Consider the following 21,765-nt stretch of genomic DNA (forward strand, 5'->3'; position numbering starts at 1 on the left):
GGTATTTTTGCAAATACCAAACTTAACTTAGAATTTTCAGATTAACATTTGTGTTTTCTAAGAAAAGTATAACCTCCTCTTCAGTGTTTTTCTCGGTGAAGTAAATCTAGATTATTTCAGTGTTACTCAATATTAACTATTTTTTCCTGGAAATTTTTTGGTATTTTTATTGCATGATAGTCCCTCACTTTAGTGTATTTTAACTAAAAATTTAGAAAATGACTCCAGAAGAGTTGTAATATGTGTTTATAATAAATACTTACACAAACTATTTTTTAATATTCTGTAAGTAATTGCATTTGTCATTCAGCAAAGTTGACCATTTTCTATAGACACTTCTATATAGACAGATACTTCTACCAGACAAAACAACCAGATAATTTAGGATACCTCAAAATATGTCATCAAATAAATTATCAATTGTCACAATCAGGTAGCAGCTTAATTACAAAAAATCAAATAAATAATTAAACAACTTTTCTTTTTTAAGAATAAATACCAGTAGCACAGATACAAAAATGTAAGCAGTTAATACTACTTATTAAATTAACTAATATATACTTACACATAAAAACACATTTAACACAAAGGAGATAGAAAATTCTCAGAAAAGATAAAAGAAAGAAGGGTTTTCATGCCATGTAGTAAAGTCAGTTTTGTATTCCCTACATGCCACAGTGCTGGAACAGCAATATTCTATAATACAATGCAATGAATTCCAAGTGGGTGCTTTGAAAATTCAAGAGGCTGAATGGACTTGGAGTTTACTCTTGTCATTGCCACAGCTCTGGTTCAATGATTTTTCATTTCACCCTCAAGTAACAATGATACCAATGAATGAATAACAATGTGAAATACATGAAGAAAAGTATGTAAAAATATTTACACATAAAAGTATGTAAAAAACATGGAGAGTCAAACTGATGTCAAGATGAATTGGTTTATATAAAAGGTGTTGTCTGCTTCACATAAAAGCTACGGGCTCTTTTCAGATGCAGTGAATATTATATAATATTTTGTCAAGAGGCTTGCAAGGGATTCCCTGAGACATTTGATTTCCATTTTGTTATCTTTCAAGATTTCCTGCACCCATCACAAAGATTTTCAGTAATCATATTGACAATTCATAACTTTTTGGGTAAAGAAATTGGCCATGTGTCCCATGTAAGACATTCCGCCATATATACCGTATCCATAAGTTTAAACAAAATAAGACTAAACCCAGTACATTTTCATTAATCTCTATTCAAGGTAAAATTCTAAGAAATAACTTTGAGTATTCAACACTATCTTAACTTTATGCAGTCAGTTGTCCCTCCACCCCGGCTTAGCTTAGTGCCAGTACTGGAAACCAACATTTTAAATATCTGAATAGATTCCAACCTCTTAATAATGACTGTCAAAAGCATAATATATACAGTACCAAGTTTCTAGCCTACAATACAAGTGGCTTTTAATTTATGGTTATTTTTGAACTGCCAAAGATCAATCAGAATCTGTTTTCATTTTTGGAGTAACAGCCGTGTTAGTCTGTATTCGCAAAAAGAAAAGGAGTACTTGTGGCACCTTCTCTAAGGTGCCACAAGTACTCCTTTTTCTTTTTTCAGTTTTGCTAATTCAGGAAAAAATAACCTTCACCAGTACTGAAAAAAATGGAAGTCAACCAAGTAAATGCAGAGGTATTTAAATAGCAGTTGTATGAGAAATAAACATAGACTACCTATTTACTTTCACTTTAGTCAGGTATTTGTTGTGACATTTAGGCCATTTTCCTTGTCTGATAGCTTGATGGTGTACTCTTGCAGGTACTATGGATCATGTTACTACCTCATTTCTTAGGGCTTGTCTATATGAGGAAATTGACTGGAACAGCTATTTTGGAATGGCTACCCACGTAGACACTCTATTCCAGAATAAAATCACATTTATTTTGGAATAATTAGTGAACTTCCAAAGCACAATAATTATTCTGGAATGAAGTGACTTTTATTTTGGCATAGAATGTCCACACAGGCAAATATTCTGGAATAGCTGTTGTGTAATAACTTATTCATCAGTAGCTATTCCATTCAGTTTCCTCATATAGACAAACAATTGTTGATTACTTCCCATTTAAAACATAACACAAGCAGCTGACAAAAGAGACAGAACACATAAAGATCATACCAATTATATGACAATTGTTCACCCTTTGCACTTATCTTCATAAATTACAAAGTTATGTGAACTTCCATAAGAATTATTATGCCTGGATAATTATTTCACATCACATTTATACAGGGTGAATTTAGGCCCTGGTCTACACTGGGGGGGTCAATCTAAGTTATGCAACTTCAGCTACGTGAGTAACATAGCTGAAGTTGACATACTTAGATCGACTTACCGTGGTGTCTTCACCGCGGTGAGCCGACTGCTGCCACTCCCTCGTAGACTCTGCCCGTGCCTCTCGCAGTGCTGGAGTACAGGAGTGAACGGGAGAACACTCGGGGGTCCATTTATCGCATCTAGACTAGACATGATAAATCGATCCCCGCTGGATCTATCGCTGCCCGCCAATCCGGTGGGTAGTGAAGACATACCCTAGGTTTCAGATTAACGCTTATGAAAGGAAAAACAATAACAATGAGATTGACCAGTTCAAAAACAGCTGTAAAATCACTATAGGTAAATACATATGACCTGGACAAAAGGCTACTTTGTTTTTATAAAAATTCAAGAAGAGAAGATAGGACATACTCTTGCTTACTGTTCCAGAAACCAAAAGAAATAACAAAAAGGCCACCTTGGCACAGGAAATATAAAGTTCCCCATTCCAGAGGATACAAGAGAAGTATAAACCAGTCTATTCAGTACAAGATCATAACTGCAGTGGCAGAATGGAAGTTTTATTATTATTATTATTATTATTGTTATTATTATTTGTATTATTGTAGCTTGAGATACAGATGAAGATTGTTGATAGTATTTGTGTTTTAGCACTACCCTCAAGGAACTCTAAAAAGAATGAAATTTTAAAGGCCAAGTTCAACATTTCAAAGCTACTGAAGAATGAAAGGTTTGGCAGGGGGAACGACTATGCATATACTTTGGATGGGATATGAACTCCCCTGCTTCAGGACATAAGCCAACTTCTAAGCAAAGGGTTAGGAGGAAACTTTCCCTATAGGAAGGTTGCTCTTAAATTAATCACCCTGGAGTTTCTTGCACCTTCTTGTGAATCATCTGGTAATGGACACTCTCAGAGACATGACCCTGGACTTGGTGGACCACTGGCCTGATCCAGAATGGCAATTACTATGTTCCTAATATAACATCTGAAGACTTTCTTTGCTGATCAATAATTTGAAAATGGCTGAGCAAATAAGTCTTCAAATTTTGCATGTAAACAGTCTTTATTGAGTGCTAAGGCCCTTCACTAGGTTTGGTGTAAAAATTAAAAATAGAAGAAATAAGCTATCAGAAATAATTTATCAGCATATTTATCAGGTGACTAGGTGTTCATCATGCCTAAGGGTTTTTCCTGTAAACAGACCAACATTCACCACTCATTACTCATGCATAGAGTCTCAATGATTTCAAGGGTCTGTTCACCAGATCAGGCCCTTAGATTTTAGCAGAGCCTTGCAAGGACCCTCCTCTTTTGTAACCTCACAATACACAGCCTGGCCTGTCTCTGGCTGGCCTGTCTGGTCCAGGAATTACTGCTGGGATAAATCTGGGTAGGAGTGGGTATAAATCTCTCATTGAAACACACAGAACACAGTCATACAGGAGATTAAAAATGAACTTTCCATGGGTTTTTTTCCCCTGTTCCTGCTATCCTCAGCTGTTATTTTTTGTATGCGTCGCAATCCAGGTAACACAGCCTTGGAGAAAAATGACAGTAGCAATAATGCCACTCACTCCTTTCCCATCCTTTTCACTTCGTCAGTGAGTGAACTATACTTGCAAAACTCGCTAAATCTCAATGAAGCATGAAATTCAAACCCTAGTTGGGACCATATTGTAAATATTAATGTGAATGGGTAGTTGTTGTTTTATGCTTTTTGTTTTCTTAAGAAAAGAAAGACAAAAGGGAAATTTAATTGTCAGACCTATGCTGCACATATGTAATATCTTAATGACTAGTCAGGCCAGCAGTTCTCAATCAATGGTCTGTGGACAATATTCACTTCTCACAGGACAGAGAGAGTTTTAAGGTTCCAGGACAATGCGAACGTAACCCTTCGAAGGCTCCCAACTGCCTTTCACTAGCACAAGCTGATGACAAGAAATATACTGAAACTTGAATCAAAAAGCTACATCAGCACTGGTTTCCTGTTATTATTACACATGACTATACCTACGCCTAGATAGCATGACACATAAATTACAGCAAACTGAAAAATAAGATTTCTATACCAACTGCTCAAAATGTTTTATAAAAGTAATTAACACATTTTCAAAGTTGTAAAAAATTAATAGCAGAGGGAGACTGAAATTCAAAAGGTTCTGTGCAATAGAGAAAATATTTAAAATCTCAGTGGAAAAGGTAAGAGTTAGAAAGCAATAAGGCTGAGACTGTGAGGCTGGCAGGCCAGATGCCAGTTCTTGTCCAGGCTGCAGGCATTAGCTAAGAACTAACAAACTCAAAGCTGGAGACCAAACCTGTTCACCTATATGTTAGTTTTGCTCAAAATAGGTATTAGTCTTCTGAGAAAATATTTAGTGTTTAGACTTTCTGAAATATTTGTAAGTTGCTGAATATGCGCTAATCTCACTTGAAAATGTCCATATTCCACGCTATAAGAAAATAAGTAAGCTTTGCTTTATGACTTTGAAATGTTTGTTCTGAACTTATGAACCCCCACCCATCCAAAAAAACTATTAAAATCAGATGAGCCATTGTGGAACACCTGGGTTGAGAGGCTTGCTGCTACTCGCTCCAAAATGCTGTGTAGATATAACTTTTGTGGATATAGTGGGAAAGAATTGGGAGAGGGAGACAATTTAAGGATGCAAAGTTATCAGTTGCAGTTCAAATAATAAATTGCTTATTACCTGTTGCTTTCACAGCCTGATGGTCTTCCTCTGAAAAGGCTTTAAAATTAACGCTTGTTGCTGACATGGGAATAGAGAGTTTCTCAGGGATTTCAAAATATTCTGGCATGCTCACTTCAATACTGTAGTCCACAGATTTTAACTTTGGGGGGTATTTAGTGGGCCTATACAGTGCATCTCTCTGCAAATAAAGGAACAATATGTAAGTCTGAATAAGTGCAACCATAATAAAGACTTTAAAAGTAAATAAATTCTGTTTTAGAGACTCAGACTGAAACAAAATAAGGGTGTATAATTAAACAGGTAGAATAGCTGATTATTAACTTTTGCAAATATTACTACAGATGGGTTCCCCATACAATTAATTCTAAGTTGCAAAATAGTGAATCAAATGGATAAAAATGAATCTGGAAACTCTTTCTCTTACAGATGTGAACAAATTTTGTGATCTACAAGCCTCCTTACATGTGCCTGAAAGTGTTCTCACATTGCTCAGAAACAAACTGTAACTCTCTAAAGCTTTTCAAGGAAGGTAAGAAAGGAAAAAGAAAATATACTAAAACAATAATGAATTTTTTTAACTTGTTACTCTGAACTGGAAACTTATGGAATTTTTTCACCAAGTCTTCAGAATTGCTGAACAACGATAAGAACAAGGGAAGTCCAATAAAGTGACAAACATTTCTTGTGGGGAGTGGAGGAGTTTGCATACTGCTTTATAAGTAATCAATTAAAACTGAGATAAAGTGATATTTCCAAGATACTTTACTGAGGTTTATGAATCAGAGGGAGTACAAGGAATTTTCAGGACAAAAACATTCTTACTTTTGGTAAAAGGCATTTTTGGATTTCTGATCAACACAATATTAATGGGTGACTAGCTTGAATTCAGTGTATGCATTCAACCATCATACCAAAAAACTAAACTTGACTTAAACTATGGCGGCATCACAGTATTACTTTAATGATTTAATACATTAAATTACTCAAAAGTAGCATGGCCTATCAAATATTACGGTATCTCTACCATACTGCCATGGTCAGCAGTTACCAGCTAGTTCAGCAAATAACGTCAGAAAGTAACCATACTTCAAAAATAGTCCTTGTTATGTACCTAAGCTTAAAAATTTGTTCATCATCATTGGTCATTTTTGCCAGTTTTCTCAATACAGCTTTTACAGCTCCCTCTCCCTCTCTAAATTATACAAGTTTATGGTATAGGGAAACCGTTGTTAAGCTATATGTGGTGAGAGGCATCCAACCTGTTTTTTCTACTGCTTCAAATACTCAGCTGGGTGGGAAGGGCATGTGTCTATCCGCAGTTGCTACTACTTTTAAATAATGCTATGTCCCATTGTGCCAAGGCACATCCTTCCCAACAGTGGGACATTGTAGAGGGAATTCATAAAAGTGAATCTGAATTTAAAATTGATCCTTTTATTAGTGAAGTCAGACACAATATTATTCATACTTTAAGATCTATCTTCTCCCTGTGCTAATGCTACAACTCTTACTAAATATAGTAGAAAATGTGCACAATTGTTGACGGAAGAAATGCATTGCATTGCATTTTTTAATTATGGAATTGATTTGTGAAGGAGAAAAATCCAAAAAGTTAGATGCTAAATAGGATTATCATTATTAAAAGGGATACTGTCAAGTACTGTTTGAATCAATAATTCAAGCAGGACAAGGCAGAACACAGCCTATATGCTTTATTCTGCATTTTTTCGAGGGAGAGATTAAACTTCTATGAAACCTTAAAGCAGATGTGGGGCCCTTTGTTAAACTTCAATTGCTAATATACGATTACTCAAACAACAATATATAAAAATGTATGAGTATGTTCAAAATCCCTTCTCCATGAAACATATCTGGATAGTCATGTATGACTAAGGCATTACTTACTTAAACAGAAAATTCAATTTTTTTTGGTACTATGTATTTTTTCAGGACATATTTACAAATGGGACAAGCAGAGTTGCTTCTTGAGGTAACAAATTGGATGACTTCATTATCTACTTTCTTTTATTTGAGGCTGGAAATACACTGACAATACCCGCAAAATTCAACAGTTGAAACAAATCATTTATCTGACAGTAGCAATAACCTATTCCAACTAGCCTGTCCCAGGGCAGAAGTGGTATTATTTTTAAATCAGTGAGGCAGCTTGGAATAAGAGTGCTCATCTTTATTGTTTACGACAGGAGTCACAGAACTGAACAAATAAATCCCTCTGTTTATTCAGTCTCCAAATCTATGGGGTATTTGGATAACAAATTGGCAGCCATAGCTTGGATGCTAGTGGTATCAGATGATTGTCCAACATTTTACTGAAGTCAGAAATTCAATATAATGGGAGAAACCCAGATAAATTTAGTAATAATGTAATTATTTGGTAGCAATTTTTTCAGTGGAAACACTGAACATATAGAGATAAATTGTGCTGATCTTGAAGAAATTATGATTTTCATATGCATTTAAGTATTTTGGGGGGGTCCATGCTCACATTTCTCCCCTATTTTTAAAATATGAGAAAAACATCTCTGACATGAGATATGAAATTATCAAACTTTATTAAAGGTGGTAAACATTTTGACTGTCATACCTAGATCAATATCATCATTTTTTTTAAGGCTAAAATTTTTTTAAGCACAGATGGACTGCAAGCCTAAGCCCCCAGTCTCGAGAAACAGACTGATGCAAATCTCTGCCCAAGAGAGGTGACAGCTAGGAAGCCTGAAACTTTTATGTAAGGAGGAGTGGGGGGGGGGGGGAATAAGGAGTAGTTAACACTGAAAGGGTAACAAAATGTACCTTGTTATTCAACGGATCTGTTCCCTTTGTATGTATTCCAAATCATATCTGCTTATTTAGCAATAAACACAAATGTTTACTAATTTTTACTCCAGTTATCACTGTACAGCCAATACAACTGTAAGAGAGCACGGCACATTTTATTCTGGCACATGCATCAAAGTAACTGCTAATGATGTTCCAAAATGTGAAATTTTTATTACTGGTGAAGAACATAATTGACTTTCAGTTCCCGGGTGAGTTTGCAGTATGAGCAGATAGAAAAATAGGCTTTGTTACAAGCATCAGACTTCATTAACTTATTAATATTCTCTGAAGAGTAGCCACCCTTGTCTTTCTGACTTTTTCTGTTTTGCAGCCCATCCTGTTTGCTCCCCAAGTATCCCATCCCCCTTTTCTGTGCATTGTAGATTCTTCTGCTACAGGTGACTGAGGCAGTGTGGGAGCTTCCCTAGACCTAATGGTCTCTCTGACGATTTTCAAATCTCATTTTAACTCTCTTTGTTCCTTCTGGCCTATGACTTCTAACCCCTCTCTAATAAAATGACTTTATACCCTGACTCTCAGTTTTTTTGTGCTCAAAGGTTCTCCGAAATGAGGACATTGTACCCTCTTTCACTGTACATCAACAGATGCTGCCTGAATGATGGAGTAAAATCTATATAGTTTATTTGTGGTTTTGTGTATAGCCTGCAATTAACTATGAAAAATTCTAGGATCCTTTTCTGTAAAAGACTGTGTGTGTGTGTGTATATATGTGTGTATACATACACACACACACACACACCCCCATCCTTTCACTTTGATAGAAGACAAACACTGAGCAGTGGGACAAAAAAGATTATGGGCCCAATTATGATCTCATTTCTAAAAAGGCAACTGAGACCAGAATTTGAGAACCAAGATCTCTTTTGTTATTGTTGTTTAAAATGTACTGTTTAAAATGCCCTCTTAGAGTCACATGACTGAGGGGGAAGGTGAGAGAAGAGCCATGGTCAGAGCCAAGCATCTGTAACAGAGGACTCCTACAATGGTCTGAGTCAGGGTAGCAGAGCAGTGGTGAGGCTGGATAAAGACCAAGATAGAACCCCTTGTTCACCTCCCCTAGACCAGAACTCCAGCAGAGTGTAAATGCTTACTCGCACCATCCCAAGGCACCAGGTCATAAAAACCCAGCATCCCCAAGAGAAAGAGCTGAAAGCCCCCAGGAACAGAGACTCCAGCACAAAAGCTGGAGGATGGGAGAGCCTCAGCTGGATCCCTAACATTACTTCACTCAGCTAGGACTTAATTAGGCATTGGGTCCCAAGAACCCTTTCCACACAGTTATATGGGGTAAGAGGAGGACAAGCAGGTGCTTCTTAAGGCTGAGCCAATCACTGGGGACAGAGGGCAGCAATGCAGATCCAAAACAGGGAAGGGACCGTGTTGGGGACCCACCTGCATTTCCAGACCTACACAGCTCTCAGAACTAGTGATGACAGCAGAGTACATTTTACACTATGGATTCTGGACATTTCTTAGTGTTTGTTGATTTTCTGACCCTCCCCCGCCCTCTTGCTTCCTCCACTCATCGCACTCCCTTCTCTAGCAGCCCTCCCAGCCTGCCCTGCTCCATTCTATTCTTTCCTCTCTTCAGTGTTCACCTTCCCTTTCCTCCTATTATCTTTGTTTATATAAACTCCCCCCTACCATTTTCCATCACTCGCCATTAATAAAAACATTCACATAATGATCATCACCTCGATCATTTATCTGTATGTTATAGCCCTTTCCTCTCACCCATTTTTTGTTTCTGTGTTCATTAGATCCCAAGCTCTCAGGGGTTAGGGACTGTCTCTCCCTATACTTTGTTTGTGCACTGCCTGTACAATGTTGTGCCAATCCTGATTTAGAGCTTTTGGCCAAGAGCACAATAGCATAAGAAAATAATCAGGGTTTCACTGGAGAGAGGAAAAGATGCATTATTCATCTAATAAACACAATTGCCAGGGACTCAGCATAAACTGCTCTTTGTATGATAAGAAGAAATAATTACAAGGAAAATTTTTAGCAAAGTGGTCCAAAAATAGAGAGGACATTCAGCCATCTATGTGTAAGGGTGAAGGTCACATACTGTACAGACATGAACCTGCATTTTTACTTTGACTTCCAAGAACAAGTTCTTCAGTTACAACTGTGCTCCTTAACAGAATTACAAAATAAAAGGCAAACACAACCATTACTAAGAATAAAGATCTACATCATTTCAGTTTTAGAGGTACCAAAGTAGGGATGGCAAGCAATAATAATGTAGATAGCACTCGCCTTCTGTTCATACATGTAATTGGATCTGTAGCAAAAGCTTCTTTACTTATGTACTAATCTATAAAATCCTTTCTAAATGACTTCACAAATCTATATAAATTTTGCCAAACTACAGATTTTTTAGGCAATTCAGACATCAAACCAGAATGTAGCCCTTGAGCTTCAGACTAAATTGTAAAACATAACTCTACTCACAAGCTTCTTCAATAAACTCTTTCATAATTTCTACACTATAAACTGTTTTTATGTGACCAATAAATGTGAATTTATGACAGACTTTATTATGATCGCTTTTCGGAGTTTAAACCTTACAGTGGTTTACCAAATAGATTAAAACCAATATATTTCTCCATTAAATAAATCTCTTCTGCATCAAAACTAAGCTCCATGATATTTCTCTTGGAGTAATATTTGCCAAAAGAATATTTCCGGCGCAAGGAAAAGGGCTCTCTCTGCATATTATATTCACCTCATACTTTTTTATTATTGATTCTCAAATGTGACATTTCAAATATTTTGACATCTTACCTAATCTTGATTCTCATCAACCACCCTAAGCTTCAAATCATATTAGGACTCTCATTAGGTTTTAGCATGACTACTGGTACAAGACACTAAACTTACTCCCACTATCTTCCCAGGCCTGACTAAATCCAGAGTTAATGCTCCAGTACAGCAGATTCTTTGTGCAGTATGAATTAAAAGGTACAGAAGCATTATGTGTGAAACACTCAAAAAACGAGTGAAACAGCAAGTGATTAGCTAGCATCCTAGAGGAAGAAATTTAAGGCTAGATACCATGGATATATATCATGCCCCCCTAACATAAATCTGAGTCCTATGGAGTCAGGATTTCACCCCATGGTGAGGAACACACTGTAAATGGATAGATAAAGTGTAGATTATTCTTATTTTATACATATTAATTTGCAATATTAGTGTTTAAAAGAAAACTTCATAAAGTGAGACACACAGAGATTGGGTAATTTCCTTGGGGACCTAGGAGTGGGAGTTGTCTTTGTACCCCACTCCTCACCACAATCCGTACATTCACACACACATAACAGCTTAACAGCTTCATTTGCTTTACTATTATATGGTATTTTTCTCACTTCTTTTTCTTTCAGTAACCACAGTTACTATTCATAAGACTATTTGCACTAATGTATACTGTACCTTAATGCTCTCGAACACAGGGGAGAAGACCACAATTCCCATACCAATGTTTAACCGATTGAATTAGATATTATGTAAAAGGCAGGCTCTTCGGCCCATTAAGACTGCCTTGTATAGCTCTGGCAGCACAAAGGAATGTTACAGCCAATTTAACTGCTAAGTAAAGGATTTCCCTTGTATAGGGGAATCCTCTAGTGGCAGAAGGCTGCTTTAGCAACGTCTGTGCTACCCTCTACCGCAGAGCACTGGGGATACATCCAGGGAAAACAGGGTATGGCTACAAGACTGGCATAACAGAGAGCTGTCCAGGGATCTACCTGATGGTCAGATGGCTCCAAGATCCAGAGGGAGCTTAATTATACAGCCCAGGACCTGGATCATCATTGATATACAGTTACATTTTATTTTCATAATGGAACTGTGCTTGTATGTTCAGTGGCATTGCAGATATTCTGGATTTACTCAGATACTAAAATTTGACTTTTAAAAAAATTAACATATCATTCTCTAGGTCTTTACAAGTTCAGTAACACTACTACAAGAGAAATGATCCAATTCCTGATGGAATGTCTCTAAACAATAGATTGATAGATTCCAAGGCCAGAAGGGACCATTGTGATCATCTAGTTTAACCTCCTGTATAACACACGCCACGGAGCTTCCCTGAAATAATTCCTAGAGCAAACCTTTTAGAAAAACATCTAGTCTTGACAGCCCTTGGTAAATTGTTCCAACGATTAATTGTTCTCACTGTTACAAATTTATGACCGGTTTCAGAGTAACAGCCATATTAGTCTGTATTCGCAAAAAAGAAAAGGAGTACTTGTGGCACCTTAGAGACTAACCAATTTATTTGAGCATAAGCTTTCGTGAGCTACAGCTCACTTCATCGGATGCATACTGTGGAAAATACAGAAGATGTTTTAATACACACAAATCATGGAAAAATGGGTGTTTATCACTACAAAAGGTTTACTCTCCCCCCACCCCACTCTCCTGCTGGTAATAGCTTATGTAAAGTGATCACTCTCCTTACAATGTGTATGATAATCAAGGTGGGCCATTTCCAGCACAAATCCAGGTTTTCTTCCCCCCCTCACCCCCAGCAAACCCACTCTCCTATTGGTAATAGCTTATCTAAAGTGATCACTGTCCTTACAATGTGTATGATAATCAAAGTGGGCCATTTCCAGCACAAATCCAGGGTTTAACAAGAACGCCTGAGGAACAGTGCGGGGGGCGTAGGAAAAAACAAGGGGAAATAGGTTACCTTGCATAATGACTTAGCCACTCCCAGTCTCTATTCAAGCCTAAGTTAATTGTATCCAATTTGCAAATGAATTCCAATTCAGCAGTCTCTCGCTAGAGTTTGGATTTGAAGTTTTTCTGTTGTAATATCGCAACTTTCATGTCTGTAATCGTGTGACCAGAGAGATTGAAGTGTTCTCCAACTGGTTTATGAATGTTATAATTCTTGACATCTGATTTGTGTCCATTTATTCTTTTACGTGGAGACTGTCCAGTTTGACCAATGTACATGGCAGAGGGGCATTGCTGGCACATGATGGCATATATCACATTGGTAGATGTGCAGGTGAACGAGCCTCTGATAGTGTGGCTGATGTTATTAGGCCCTGTGATGGTGTCCCCTGAATAGATATGTGGGCACAGTTGGCAACGGGCTTTGTTGCAAGGATAGGTTCCTGGGTTAGTGGTTCTGTTGTGTGGTATGTGGTTGCTGGTGAGTATTCGCTTCAGGTTGGGGGGCTGTCTGTAGGCAAGGACTGGCCTGTCTCCCAAGATTTGTGAGAGTGTTGGGTCATCCTTTAGGATAGGTTGTAGATCCTTGATAATGCGTTGGAGGGGTTTTAGTTGGGGGCTGAAGGCGACGGCTAGTGGCGTTCTGTTATTTTCTTTGTTAGGCCTGTCCTGTAGTAGGTGACTTCTGGAAACTCTTCTGGCTCTGTCAATCTGTTTCTTCACTTCCGCAGGTGGGTATTGTAGTTGTAAGAATGCTTGATAGAGATCTTGTGCCAGCAATGCCCCTCTGCCATGTACATTGGTCAAACTGGACAGTCTCTACGTAAAAGAATAAATGGACACAAATCAGATGTCAAGAATTATAACATTCATAAACCAGTCGGAGAACACTTCAATCTCTCTGGTCACACGATTACAGACATGAAAGTTGCGATATTACAACAGAAAAACTTCAAAACCAGACTCCAGAGAGAGACTGCTGAATTGTATCCAATTTGCAAATGAATTCCAATTAACTTAGGCTTGAATAGAGACTGGGAGTGGCTAAGTCATTATGCAAGGTAACCTATTTCCCCTTGTTTTCCTACCCGCCCTCCCACCCAACCCCGGTTCCTCAGACGTTCTTGTTAAACCCTGGATTTGTGCTGGAAATGGCCCACCTTGATTATCATACACATTGTAAGGAGAGTGATCACTTTACATAAGCTATTACCAGCAGGAGAGTGGGGTGGGGGGAGAGAAAACCTTTGTACTGATAACACCCATTTTTTCATGATTTGTGTGTATAAAAACATCTTCTGTATTTTCCACAGTATGCATCCGATGAAGTGAGCTGTAGCTCACGAAAGCTTATGCTCAAATAAATTGGTTAGTCTCTAAGGTGCCACAAGTACTCCTTTTCTTTTTGCGAAATTTATGACCGAGTTCCAGTATTAATTTGTTTAGCTTCAGCTTCCAGCCATTGGATCCTGTTATACCTTTTTCTGCTAAAATTAAGAGCCCATTATAAATATTAGTTCCCTGTGTAGGTACTTACAGACTGTAATCAAGTCATCAAGTCATCCAGCCTTCTCTTTGTTAAGCTAAGTAGGGTTGAAGTCCTTAAGTCTACCACAATAAAGCTAGAAGATCTAAACTACACTTCACTGCTTATAAGATTTTACTTTTTCAAAAATGCTATGATGTTCTTGCTAAGATATCAGTTCACAAATGTGACAAACACACTGTGCATGTCTAAGTTATCAATGGATAAATGCAATTTAGTAACATTTAGGGTACAAGGAGGTCACAGAGTCTCTTGACAGCATATCTGTACTACCTGCTTAGCATATGTTTCTTGTTTCTTATGAATCCTGTTTGAATACGCTTATGGTTAAACAGTAGCTCATGGTAACGGAATAAAGAAAAGGAAACCATTACAAATTCACAGAAAAGAGGATACCAATAATTAGATCTGTTACATGGAGTATGGAAACTTTTACAGTCACGTTTTCAGAGAAGAATCACACAGCACAGACTAACTGAACTGATGTCACTTGTTTTTGAGGAGTTTGGGTTTTTGTTTTTTCAAAAAAATTCAAAACCAGTACTGTGATGTCCTTGAGAACAAACAAAATAATATCTGTGTGTGCGCGCGCGTGTGTGTGTGTGAGAGAGAGAGAGCCATAACTTCTTTACGTATTTGATGGTACTTTCTGAAATTTAACAAACCCAGTCTCACAAATAAAGAGAAGCTATGTAATATTCTGCTAGATTTACTGTGTTTTTTACCTCAATTTTGGACAGCCCTAAGGCTGCAACTGCAACTCGAACACTGCTGCTCTCCAGTGTTCCTGTGACCTTTCTTCGCTCGTGTTCGAGAGCTGACATCTGCTGCTGTGCTGCAATGGCCAGAGCCTTCTCCCTAGCTTCATTAATCAATGGGATCTTCAGCTTTTCTTCAAGAATATCAGTGAGACTGCATTTCAAGCACAGAACTGGCTGTACTGCATTGCGACCTGCAATAAAAAAAGCCATTTGTCAGCTGCTATTACAACTGTATGCCTTTTTTATTCAGTAGCCCAGAACACAAGCAAAAATATTAAATTCAATTCCTTTATAGTTTTATGTAACAATGTAAGCTTTGCTATATTATTTTGAGTTTTAGACTAATTATAACTTTCAACCAGGAAAAAGGACTGAAAACACAGATTGAAATCAAAATGGAAAGGTCCTATTCATAGTCAACAAAAAGGTATATTTTTACTAATTTTCTTTTCATCTAATGAAATTTATGGGAGGAATAATTATCAACAATCTACTGAAGCTTTCATACTGCCTCATCACTGGGGTGTCAGAGGTCCTTACAAATTATAAAGTAAAGCACAGTGAATATATATATCTTTCTAACTATCCTCCCCAATCAATATTGTTCCTACCACCCTCCTCCCATTTGTTCGTAAGTGTTGTTCGGTTGGTAAGGCTAGGTCAAAGTGATAGGATTCTGATAAGAAGGGAGTAAAATTTGTGGTGGTTTCAGTATCTTCTGAAGGTGAATTCCACAGCTGTCTGTTAGTTATTGAGAGATCTCTCTCTCTCTCTCACACACACACACTCACACACACACCTACCTCCCTCACTACCTACTGTGGAACATATCTCCAAAATGTCTTCCCATTATAGAGTGAGGCAATACATCTATTTATACTACCCTGGAACCTAAAGCCCCCAGCTAAAATTGGGGCCTTTCTGTGGTAGCACAGTACAAACACATAATCAGGGACAATCCCCTTACCCCAAAGGGTTTACAATCTAAATAGGTAAGACAACCGGAAAGGGAGTTTTATCCTCATACGACAGAGGAAGTGAGACACAGCAAGATTAAATAACTTGTCCAAGGTCACAGAGGAAATCTGTGCTAGAGATGGGAATGGAACCCAGATTTCTAGCAACCCATTCCAGGTTTTAAACACACGATCACTCATGGGCTGTGCTGGTTGGCTCCAGGCCCCATAGTAAAGTGGGTTTTATGGTTGACATGTGCCTCTTCACTGCTGTTCCAGGCTTCACCTAAGTTCCATCACCACAATGAACAGCAGAGGCAGGAACAGGTCCTGATGGAATACTTAACCCAGACAGCAGGGTTTCGATAATGCATGTTCAATAACCGTATTGAGAGGAATGAGAGACAAGCTACTGGGAAGAAGAATGAAGGAAAGTCTTGTAGTCTCACAAAAAAGCATATCAGAGAGTCATGCATTAGAGTGTGCAGATTAAAGTGTTTTAGCATTTACATGCCACCTGTGAATCTGTACCTCAAGTTTCAGCCTGATGTGGTTTAAAATGGCTGAGGCATGAACTATTCAATTCAGAATGATGCATCTGAAGAACTCACAGGTTATTAACATGGCAGGAACTGGCACTGGGCAGAAAATACCAGTAAAAGCCTAGAGCTCACTATAAATGTTGTACTTTACTGCTATCATAATGACAACATTATTCTGAAACTCAGCACTCCCTGGCTACAGATGGCTCAGTCTGAGGGGCTACAATGTGCTAAATCTTTTAAAAGGTACCTAATAGGAACACAGTCATTGGTACTGTAACACATGACATGACTTTCCCCTTATTTTTCCCCTTTGGTTTCAATTTTTATATATTATAGTAATGAATCTAACTGGCATTTATTTAGAGACAGTGAGTTAAAGAGCAAATTCTTTAGATAACTTGCCCAGAGGAAAGAAGGTCTCTGTATAGCTCATGTAAGCCATCAAGTTCATATAGTGTAAAGAGGTCTTGAATTACCTACGGCCGTATGTGTTGTAGAACAAGAAGTGGGCGATGATTAACACACTTCCAAAAGCAGCAGATAAATATACTCCTTGCTATAATTAGAGGGCATCATCTCAGGAGTTTACAGTCCAAGCTGCTGATTTTTCCTCACAAAAAATTGAGTATGTTTAAAAAATTATGTATTTTAAAGAGAGATGGGCCCAAAGCAATCGTTTAGAGATGGTTAAATACAGATGGTTACATTTCATCTTTCTTAAACTGGTGTAATAAATGCTATATTTCTCTTTGATTGTATTGCATTTAAAGGTGTCCCTGTCTCCCAGAGTCTCTTGGAGGCACATTATCCACATGAGAAATAGTCCCATACTGACAGAGCTGGTCAGACCTCATTAAATGGCCATGCAAGAGTGTGTCTGAATCACAACCCATGAAAGAAAGGTCACTTCCCAAGTAACTGTCACTTTTCAGATAATTTGCTGTGTGGATCTATATTCAGTGAACAAAGAGCTAGAGAGACAATTACTCAAAGAATTACAGATTCTAAGTAAATAACCTTTCCCTCTGACTTTTGCCTCCATAGATTCCCAGCCCATTAACAAACAGAAACAACTCCTGAAGGAGGTGGATTTGGACAATACTAATTGAACAAAGTTTCAGGATTGTTCTCCAGAACTCACCTTGAGATCCAGAAGCTAAATTAAGGGTGTAATGAAATATCAAGGATGTAATGCTGTATAAATGTAAGTAAAGACTTGTCTAGACGGTGCACAAGTGCGCAACAGCTGGAGTGTAAATTCCAATGTACACCAGCATGTCATTAAACTAACTGTCCACGAAGACCCTGCTGGTGCTCACTAAAGTTCCTTAGTGCTAGATGACATAGTATTGTTTGAAACAGGACGATGTTAACATGCACTAGGGAACTTTTAGTGCACACCAACAGGGTCCTCAGAGGTCAGTTAGTGAGTAACTCACTGGTGCACAATAGAATTTGGATTGCAGCTGATACACAACACCACACCATGTAGACAAGCCATAAGGAACTCAAAGTAGGAGCCTTACATATTTCTTTGATTGAGATACTTCTGAGACATGCTGAGACATTTGGGCTCTAGTTCATTGTGCTCCAAGAAATACAGGTGTCAGATTACATATCAGGACATAACAAATGTGTATACAGAGTGTCAGTATTTCATATCTAGGAAAGTTCTAAGACAAGCAAGAGATGCTTGTACTGGTTCAAGTAGTGTCAAATTACTGCTGCAGTACTACAAGATTGAAGCATCTTGGAAAGTAGCTATAGAAAAATATTGATATGGCCAAGCTGAAAACTTACTCTAGTTTACTTGCAGAGACATACCAGGTCAGCAGGCTCGCAAGCAGCCTCTAATTTGAAAAAGGTCAGGCAGCAAAAAAAAAAAAAAAAAAATCTAAACCATCTGACTAAAGGAACAATTTTAGATCATGTTTGTTTTGCAATGTCTTTCTAAGGTTCCTTCCATTGTAAAATGGCTCATCTTTCCTACTGTATTTATTTTCCTTCCCCTACGTGCCAGAGAGCTCAACGCATTATAAAGGATGATGTTTTCCCTGTTTCATTTTTCCCCCTTTCATTTACTTTACCTTTTAAAGTACTGCTAATGCGCAGAACATTTGGACTATCCATAGGAAGCAAGCCTGAAGGCAAAGGTATGCCACATGTTCCTTCCACCACGTAAACAAATTCTCCAACCTGAAACACAGGAGCATATGCATTTCAATTCAGGGAGCAATTCATGCAGAACAAATTATAAACCATTAAAACAAACAAAAGAAACAAACTATTCTAGTAATACAGAAGATCTGACTTATAAGAGTGGTTCATGTATTTTGAAGAGCCTTTATTTTAAGATTGCTTTTAAATAAAGAAGAAAATGACCATATTACAAAAAAAACCCTATGATAAGTAAGTGTAATGGTGAAAATTAAAATTGCGAAATCAAATAATTTTAGAATTAAAGTTTTTATAGTGCTAGGGGACTGGAGAGCCCCCATACGGGCCACACCCTTAGAAGCTCCTGTGTTCCCAGGCGAGGCACCTTTACGCTTCTTGTTTTTAATGTTTATCTTTTTAGTACATGTTTTGCGTTTTCCAGCAAAGGGAGCCATGGTTGGGCATGTCTGGACATTCTGTACAAGTCCATGTCACAGGGTGCATGTGCAGCCTAGAGCAGAAGTATCAATTATTTTTTGTCAAGGTCCAAATTTCTTAGTCAAGGACTAGTCAAGGTCCAGACTCAGGAGAAAATAATAAAAAACAACAACAACAATGATAATAATATGTAAATAAAAAGGTTTCAGTGTCCGTTCAAAGTGTCTGGTGATCTGGATTTGGCCTGCGGTCTGCCTATTAACTACTGCTAGCCTAGAGTATATATGTGTGTGTTAACAGCTTCTCTGTGTGGTGGAGTGGTGACAGACTCTAGACAGGAAAAGGTTCAATCTCTCTGCAGCCAGTATACCTTACGGGACCATCCAGCAAGGAGTGAGATTTTACTTACTTGCTGTAATTCTAGCCTAGGATCACATATTTAGATGCTGTTGTAGCTTTCAATAAATTGTTAAAACCACCTGGTTTCTCTCAAATTTGACTGCATTGCTCTGGGAGATGGGCAATTCATAACAATAGTTCAGTTCTTTTTAACTCATCCCACTACAGTTAAACGCCTGAGCTAGGATATCATGAGCCACAAATGAGATAATAGACAAAAAAGGATATACTACTGATCATATGCAGTAGCCATTTTTAAAACCTCTCTAATCAGTTGTTTTAAACAAATAGAATAACAGCCTGCATAGTTCACATTTAAGGATGAAACAGTTTAAATTATTTCAAACTACATAATTTTTAATATTTTGAAGTTTTGTAAAGTTTAAAGCAGCTCAGCTATTTGGTAAAAAAAAAATTTGAACCAGTAATATTTTGTTAACCAATTCATAAGTCTCTAGTGAAAAATGAGTGGGGATGAGAGTGAGCTAGTTACATGTTCTGACTGTCCTTTAATGTTACTGAACCTTTTCCACTTACTGTCTTTTAAATTCAAACTGTCACTAATTGAGGGAGTTATGTTAACGAACTAATCTGATTTCTAGAGTTATGCCAAAATCACTGATGACAACACTGCACAACCAAGAAAATAAACAGAAGTGTTACCTAGGGGAAAACAAAGGGACAATACAAGTTTTACCAAAATGGAAAGGACAAATCCACTGATGAACAAATGGCATTTCAAACTGTTGAGAAGGCATAATACACAAAGAACAAATATAATAAAAATGCATGTTAAACAACTTGTGTGCAGTATCCTAGTCTACAGGAACTAGATACCAAAAAAAAAAAAAAAAAAAAAAAAAAAGGTTCAAGGTGGTGTAAATTATACCTCCAAGCAACAATAAGTTCCATGTTGCTGAGGGGAATTCACATCAGCAGAGAGCAGGCAATGTTATCCTCAGGGTTTCTGCTTTGGGGGTAGCTTGGTTCCCCCAAAGTTCCATACAGCAGGAATCTATAAACCCATTCCCACTGCTTTAGTGACCTCCCCTTACTCCTACCCCACCCCTTAAGCTAACACCACCCACTTTTTTGGACTGCCCCTGACCTTTAGTGGCCCTGCATGCCAGCAAAAGAAATATGTAATCATCTCATATGGCTGCAGCTTTAACCGCTAACAAACTATTTGCCACTACAGGCCTCCACCAAGGTTTATACAAGCAAAATCTGTGTGAACCTTCTTAGGAATGGTATGGTTCAGGCAGCAATGAAAAAAAGACTTATTTAGGTCATTTAGTCCATCCCTCTGCCGCCAGTGCTCCCTGTAGAATGGGCTAAGTGACCTAAAATAAGTCTGTTTTTCATTTTACCTTTACTCACCACTTTGTAAAGATTTTTTCCACACTAGAGCTAAAAACACAGTGTTTATAAGTTTTCTAACTTAGTAAAAAGATAATTATTCAAATTCCATGGCATTTATCTCCCTTTCCTTGGTTTAAGAGCTCAAACACATCTTTCTTGAGGGGACTAAGACCCATGACAAAACTTGTGTACCACCCACAAACTAATTACCACCCTGGGGAACCAATTTAAATGGAAATTATTCCCTTTTGAGACAATGTTATGGCTCCATAAGGCCCCTGTAAAAGCTCTTGGCATATACAACTACTTTTATAAAAGTACCAGTTGCTAACACTCCATTCTACTAGCATTATTTTTTCTCTGTCATTAATTATACCAACATACTTATGTGTAAAAAGAAGCTCTCTCAATTCAAAACTTGGTTTGACAAGATCTGAATGTGTTGATTTCCAAGGGCCGTAAGGCCAATTTTCTTTTTGCTCAGACTCTTCCTGACATTGCAGAATGGGAAGGAGGAATCGTGTTTATGGTGTTTCGGGAGGTTTAGTGAATATTCTTAATGTTTGAGTGCTTAATTTTGCAGCCTTAATATCTTTTAAAAGTGTGGAACAATATTGACAGCTGGAAATCAAGAATACTGATGTCTTTTCCTGATTCTGGACAGGAATGTGATCTAGCGATCACAGTCAGCCTTGCCCTGCATATAGATTTGGCATATTTAATCCTCTCATCAAATCTCAAGTCCTTGCTCCGAAGCACAGAGATGCTAAAGTTCTTTAAAAAAATGGTTGGGAAAAAATAATTCTCAAAAAACTGTTTTTCTCTAGCTTCATACTCAGAAATGGTTGCATGTATTTTGCTCAAACTTTACCAGAAAATAGCACAAGGTAGAGAGAAAGCATGAAAACTTAAACCCAAATGGTTAAAATGTGGCAGTTATAAAGCAACTGGGAACATGGGTTTATAATGGTACATTTGGTAGCACAACCCGCTGTGTCTTT

The 21,765-nt window shown here is 37.7% G+C and overlaps 1 protein-coding gene across 1 annotated transcript in view; it reads right to left on the reverse strand.

Moving 5' to 3' along the window:
* CFAP47 (cilia and flagella associated protein 47) overlaps positions 1-21,765 on the reverse strand; it is a 627,152-nt gene that overhangs the window by 344,217 nt on the left and 261,170 nt on the right. The window contains exons 43-45 of the mRNA XM_077807214.1: positions 18,496-18,604; positions 14,872-15,098; positions 5,041-5,221 (exon numbers count right to left, since the gene is read on the reverse strand). Coding sequence (XP_077663340.1) covers positions 5,041-5,221; positions 14,872-15,098; positions 18,496-18,604 — 517 coding nt within the window. The remainder of the gene's footprint in view (positions 1-5,040; positions 5,222-14,871; positions 15,099-18,495; positions 18,605-21,765) is intronic.

This window comes from Eretmochelys imbricata, chromosome 1 (assembly GCF_965152235.1).
Source record: "Eretmochelys imbricata isolate rEreImb1 chromosome 1, rEreImb1.hap1, whole genome shotgun sequence".
Classification (NCBI taxonomy): Eukaryota; Metazoa; Chordata; order Testudines; family Cheloniidae; genus Eretmochelys; species Eretmochelys imbricata.